Source organism: Neolamprologus brichardi, chromosome 15, assembly GCF_056152115.1.
Source record: "Neolamprologus brichardi isolate AB-2024 chromosome 15, ASM5615211v1, whole genome shotgun sequence".
NCBI lineage: Eukaryota > Metazoa > Chordata > Actinopteri > Cichliformes > Cichlidae > Neolamprologus > Neolamprologus brichardi.
The window spans coordinates 4,837,572-4,844,460 of record NC_142118.1 but is presented as its reverse complement, the minus strand read 5'-3'; the positions used below and the strand labels follow the sequence as shown (position 1 = coordinate 4,844,460).

General features: G+C 43.0%; 1 protein-coding gene across 2 annotated transcripts; it reads right to left on the bottom strand.

Annotated features, from left to right (window-relative positions):
* Window positions 1-1,605: 1,605 nt before the first annotated feature.
* yy1b (YY1 transcription factor b) lies at window positions 1,606-6,624 on the bottom strand. 2 transcript variants are annotated; one of them, XM_087851912.1, is made up of 5 exons: window positions 5,917-6,624; window positions 4,575-4,737; window positions 3,392-3,452; window positions 2,798-2,956; window positions 1,606-2,465 (listed from the first exon to the last, which is right to left on the bottom strand). In XM_087851912.1, exons 1-5 carry the CDS (start codon window positions 6,452-6,454, stop codon window positions 2,283-2,285), a joined length of 1,104 nt encoding a protein of 367 aa, XP_087708038.1. In that variant the 5' UTR covers window positions 6,455-6,624; the 3' UTR covers window positions 1,606-2,282. The 2 variants fall into 2 exon arrangements, with proteins under 2 accessions (XP_087708038.1, XP_087708039.1); XM_087851913.1 differs by having other exon boundaries at window positions 4,575-4,725.
* Between the last annotated feature and the right edge of the window lie 265 nt (window positions 6,625-6,889).

Genomic DNA, 6,889 nt, shown 5'->3' with positions numbered 1-6,889 from the left:
TAGTGCAATTAACTTTTTTTTTTGACTAGGGGAAAATAGAGGGGAGAAGAGATGTGAGAAAGGGGGGAAGAAAAAAAAGAAAAACAAACAAAACACCTGGATCACCTGTATGGAGATAATAAAAAAAAACAGAAGAGAAAACAAACAAAAAAGAGCAACATAATAAATACAACGCCATCACAATAAACTAGCTAACAGTAGATAACAGTAGATACTAAATATTACATGTTATTGTGCAGCACGCAAGATCAACAGCGCACAATGTGCTTTGAGGTAGCAGCTAAGAAAGGTGTAGTTTGTGTCTGTGAACACTCGTGTGCACACCTGTGTGGATCAGCACGCTTGTATTCAAAAAGTTTCTCCATGTAACGATCTGCTAGGGAATGTGGGGAGCCATAGCCCCGTCCCCCAGAGCATAAAGCAGGTACGGAGGAGATCCAGGCCCCAGACATCCAGAGGCCCCAGAGTACGAGGACCCAAGGAGGACCACCAAAGGGGCAACCGTGCCACCCTCCTGGGAAGAGCTGAGGAGAGCCCCAAAAGAGAGGTCACTCAGGCAATTAACTGTTAAAGAGATCTAAAATGATATTACAGTGCCCACACCATTTGCCAGCACAGGTCTTGTAAACCAATAAGACTGAATGTGAACCTCCCGTCCTGGTCGACTGGAACCTTTCTTTGTGCTTGATGCCTACACCTGTCCATCACCTGTCCCGGGCGTAACACACCTTCCACCTTTGAGAAAATTGATGATGGACAGTTTAAGACATAAGAATCAGAGCTGACATCAGGCTACTTTGTGGTCTTTTGTTTGGGGGAGTAAACTACATAAATTTCACTTAGAGCACTTTATACTACGCGTCTCATTCACCCATTAACTTTTTTCTATGCTTAAGTGCTTTCTGTCAAACATTTATGCACATTCATACTACTAGTACTGGGTTGGGCTCCCTTTTGCCTTCAGCACTGCCTTAACTTTCATTGCACAGACTAAACAAGGCCACCATGTCTATATACCTAAATGCAATGAGTGATGTGATTGGCTGATTAGGTAGTCACACAAAGGAGCAGTTGGAACCGTTTCAGATGAGCGTATCAGTATTTTAGGATTTAATCACAACTTGTTTTCCACACTTTTGGAGAAAAATCATTTATAACACCGTCTCCTTTTTCCTTCTGGCTCCCTCTTGGTTATTAACATGTCGCACGGTGCCAGAGGAGATGCTGTGCAGCAGCAGACTGACAGAAGACTGTCTTCAGTCTTCTGTCAGTCTGAAGGCTTCAGAAGACTACAGAAGACCCACTTCAGTAAAAACTAACTGTGAAGTTCAGAGTTGGAATGACCCATTTTATTGGTGGGCAGGTGAGATACATGTGTGTAAATATGAACAAAGGAAGTTCATGGTTGACGTCTGTACATTACATTCTAACAAAGAAGGTGATGGTCTCGCAGTCAATTCAAAGCACGCTTCAGGTAATTTGACTGTGACAGGCTCTGAGTGAGATCATATTACTTGTTCATCTGTGTAAAGACGGTTCTTAGAAAATATAAAGCAACTCATGACTAAAGTTTAATCGGTTAACACTTTAAATCACACCTCTATCTATGTCTACTGAATTTTAATACAGCCATACAATACAAGTATACAAGGTTATTCTGTGGTTAGAGAAAAATACAACCGAAGAAGGTGTGAAAATGCAAAGATACAGCTGTTTTGTTTTTTAAACTTTGTATACATGTGAAACAGGTCAAACAAGTCTTGAGGCCTCTTCTTTTGTATCATAGGTACGATCTCTTAATGCAGGAGAAAAAAACCCAAAACAAAACACAATTATACTAAACACAGCCTGAGTCAAGTGTACAATATGCACACTTGAGGGAAATAAAAGCAATGCGACGAAATAAAAATACTAATAGCCCGCTGCTTCTCTGATCACTCTGGTAAAAATAAGTCTCTGATGTTTGTCCATGGGTTCCATCTTCTGGCAGCTGAGTGCCACTGGAGAGACGAAGGGACTGTGCTGGCTGGGGCTTTAGGGAATAGTCACTGCGTTCCTCATCCAATATGACAGCAGAAGAAGAAGAAAGGGGGCTCAGGAAAAACCAGCTGAATTTCAGTGTTCTAAGTCTTTTAATCTGTCAGATTTTTAATATAAATCAATAAGTCTCAAGCTTCTCATTCCATCTTCAAACGAGGTCTCACGTGTGTCGCTAGAATGCTCTTTTTTTTTTCTCTGTCTTCTTTTTTCGTCTTCGTGACTCGACGCTGACGGATACGTTCTCATTGGTTATTTTTGGCTTTGGCGTGTGTGAGAATGTGAGACTTTAGGTTGGTTGACTGGGCGAATTTCTTATTGCAGCCGTCGAAAGGGCAGACGTAGGGCCGGTCTCCAGTGTGGATCCGCACGTGCGTGCGCAGATTGAAGTCCAGAGAAAACCTTTTCCCGCAGCCTTCGAAGGTGCACTGAGGGCAGATGAGAGGAGCAGAGGAATGATTGAACAGTGCGTCTTTAAAACCTTCCACAGCAATGGTCTCATTTCGATGAAAATTTGTCAGTGTTTATTCAGAATCACTTGTTAAAATCGCTCGAGCAGAAATTGTCTGAAAAGATTTTATCCAATTCCAGCCGGTGTCATTTACCCACCAAAGATAAACTTTTACTGACATTTGGTGGGTGAATCTCATCAGGGAGAAATTACTTAGCCCATTTTCCTTCACTTGAATTAAGCACCCTGCAGTGCTGAGTTTATAAGCTTTATATGGAAAGTCTGTGCGTGTGTGTGTGTGTGGACAACCTGGAAGGGTTTCTCCCCTGTGTGAACGAGTTGATGGCGCTTGAGCTTGGAGCTCTCAACAAAGGCCTTGCCGCACTCTGCGCAAACGTGCACACGGGGTCCGTGGGTGTGGAGATGCTTCCTCATGGCCGAGTTATCCCTGAACATCTTTGTGCAGCCCTGAAGGAGCGAAGAAGCAGTTAGTAAGGCGCTTTGCAGCAAGGTTCAGGTTTTCTCTGCAAATGCATGCTTAAAGGGAGCTCAGCATTTTCTGCAGTTTCTCTGACACATCTTTAAATTGTGAAAAACAGAGGGATAGAGTAAGAGTGCCCTTATTCTCTCCTGAAGTGATTATGTACTCTTAAAAGCCTCACACTGAAGTAGCAAGCAGCTCACGGAGCGAACAAAACCCATTTACATTAGCTAATTCAGATAAGGCCTGATTGTTCTAGTGCACACATAAAAATCAATACACTCAAGTGCTTTTAAATAACCTTCAGTGAAATTTCCAATTACACGGAAAGCAACAAAGTGCAAGACTTTTAAACCCATCAGGAGCTATGAGCTCCGTTCTGCCAGAACAGTGACAAGGAGGGACACCATCAATGAACTCACTTTGTGAGGGCAAGCTATCGTGCGGGGGGCATCGTCTTCTTTGACTTTCCTGGGTTTCATTCTGCAAATAAAAAAAATAAAGAAATAAGCTCCTGTGTTATCTTCACGTCCAGGTTACACCAGATTATACCAGATTATAGATTAACTTGACTCCTAAAGGACATTTAAACGCATTTAAAAGACCCACATAATAAAAACAGCAAGACCAATTACAGGTATACATCTATTTACAAATAAACACTGGTACGCTTAAAGTAAAATCCAACTAATGTAATATTTACAGGCCTTTTAAACACCTTGTCATGTTTTTTGAGACACAGAGTCAAAAAAACAACATCAAAAAACTCAACTAAAAGGGGCAACTGAAACATCAACAGAGATTAAAACAGACTGAGATCAACAGTTAAGTAAACGTCAGATCAACCGCGCACTGATTTCACAGCAACTAGTCTCACCATTATAAACTTCTTAGACCTGGTAAATAATATACCACAGCATTATTATTGTTCTTTGCAAATAAGTAACTAAACTAAACACAAAAAAGAAACAACTCCTTCATTGTTAACTGTCGCACTGTTTTGATAGAATAAGAAAATCAACTAGACATTGTTAGGCAATAACAAACAATTAATTTAAAAAAAGAAAAACCTCACAAAATGACCCACTGGACACTGAATGGTGCACCACGGGCTTTTGTGATCAACTAATCATCATTTTATAATAAAACATAATATAATAAGGGTAAACAAAGCCTCTCTTTGGTCTGATTTAGTAACAACATCCTAGCTTCTCCAGTAAACACTCAGTAAATACACATGGTCTAATCCACTTGTGCACAAACATTAAACAGAGAAAATCACAAGGCATGTTTGTGTAATACCTGACACAGTTTTTAAATCCGAATTACATTTTGTAACCAAACATTGACATTTTAATTCTTGGGAGGAAAACTAAGGGAAAAAAACCTCCAGAGTTTAGCAGAGTGCAGCTAAAATTTACCCTGTGTGTTTTTGACCTTTCAGACTCATGGCATTCGTGAGCAGCAGCGGTATTGTTGTGCATATTCATCAGAACTGTGTGGACAGTGTAAACAGGTCTGTTTACAGCTGGGAATGACTGACACAGGGGTCCTGGCACACACACACACACACACACACACACACACACACACACACACACTCACCTGGCAAACTCAGCCAGCTGTTTTGGGTCTGAAAGGTCGATCCCCGGGATACCACCAGGGGGCAGCTTCTTCCCCGTCATGTACTCGGAGTAATCCGGAGGAGAGTTCTCCCCAACAATCTGCTCCTCCACCACCGATTCATGGTCAATGTCTTTATTATCATCTAGAAACACATTACAGAGACTGAACCGATAACATATTGGTGTTACCCTGGCTACAAGCCTCAGGAGGCTGGAAACATGTGCCCCCTGGGTTTTTTTTAAATATATAATTACCCAGGAGAAATGAATATAAAAGCACATATTCGCATTAGGGTGTTTACCTGTTATTCACAATACGGCTACCTTTACTTTGCAAACTTTAACTTGTTAATTTTTTCTTAATTCAAATAAGTATCTTGTTTGCAATGGTTTTGTTTTCAAGAGATTGTGCAAACTGGAAATTAATTCCATGTTTGAAATATGTTAAACAAAAATAATTCAAATGAGATAAAACACACAAACACAAAGAGACACTAACACATAAACACATAACAAGATAAGCGTGCAAATAAGATGTGCATGTGTGTAAATGACTCCTACTCACTACCAACCAGCAGAGAGCACTAAAAATAGATGACTGCGGTGTCCACTCAGAAAACATATAGACAAGTATATTGCTAAAAGTTATTCTGATAAACAGTTCTTTATATAGTTTGTGTAATATAAATCACAGGCACAGATAATATGAGCTCTCGTTTGGCCCATAAAAGCCTTTTATGCGATTATAAATTCCCACCTGCTCAGTATCACTCTGCACCTAGCCTAATGGAGCTAGCCTTATGCAGGAGCAGAGCTGTCTGGTTAACTAGCAGCAACAGCAGCCAGAGCTAACTGCTAAACAGCTCCCGACTCATAATATAAGCGAATATCACACAGTAGACACCTAGGTACTGTATCAGTTGCTTTTGTGCATTTAAAGTGCCACAATTTCGCGCCCTAAAGAGAAGAAAAACCCCCGAAACCCAGCTGCTTCTCTCTCACTCCCCCGAGCACCGCCGCCATCTCTGCCTGGCCACGACTATCGCCATTTTTTCGGGGCCGCCGCCATACTTACTCGTCTCGGGGAATATGGCGGCGCCCAGCAACACCTAAAACATGGCCTCCCTTCAAAACAAAAACATTTCGATATACTACAGCGGGGGTTTGGATCGAAAAATTGTGTTACACGTCGCTTCTGACGGAGGTGCGACGGAGCACTCCAGGAACTAGTCTGGTGCAGCAGGACAACGCCCTGGTAATGAGGCCTCATGCAACGGCTAACAACGGAGCTGTTAAAACACAGCTAGGCTAAGGTTACTTACCCGATGCCCACATTGTAACAGAAAATTCCCCCTCCAGTGTCTTTATTTGCACCTGCTTCTGTTCCCATTTTCTTCCGCCGGCCTCAGCGCCGCTTAAATAGCTCTTTTTGCCCGCTTTCTTCCCACCAGTGCCGCCTCCTCGTTTCACCCGACCCACTGAGCTCTTCCCAGCCACAGTCACTAAAGTCTGCTCAATATACTCGTCCTCCACCCCAGGAGCCGGCACCGGGATGAGGATCTGGTCCTCGAACCCTCCACCGCCGTCTGTATGCAGGTCCGAGTCATCCCCACCGACCACCTCCTCCCGGGTCTGGACTAGGATAACCTCCTGGTGGTGGTGGATCGAGCTGGGGTCGTCCGTGACCAGTGGCTGGAGCGCGATCATGGGCTGCCCGTCGTCGTCGTCATCCCCGCCGACCACCGTGGTCTCGATAGTTTCCACCGGTATCGTCTCTACCTCTATCTCGTGGAGCTCCACAATCTCGGCCGGCATCTCCGAGCCGTCTGTCTCAATGTACAGCGTATCTCCGGATGCCATGTTGAAATTCGCCAGCTTGTCTCTCTCATTCACGCCGTGTTGTGCTCCTTTTAGGACCTCACAAACACACTCACACACCCCCTGCTCTGCTCCTGCCGCTGTCTCTTCTCCCTCTTCGATAACAACTCTCTTCACTCCGTCCCACGCCAGTTCTCGTCGCCACTATCCTCTGTCACAAGGAAACATCGCGAGACTTCACTGAACCCAGCGATAACAGTGCTACTAGCGATAGTGGGGGTTCCCAAAGTTCGTAAACATGAGGTTATACACAGTTTCTGGTTTAGTTGCACAAACAGGGTGACAATTTATTATCATTATTAATAATAATAATATTTTTTGTTGTTATTAATACTATGACAAATGCACAGTTTCACTTGTGCTAATATTACTGCAAATATCTCTGAACCTCACCTGATTTATGCAACATTAATCAAA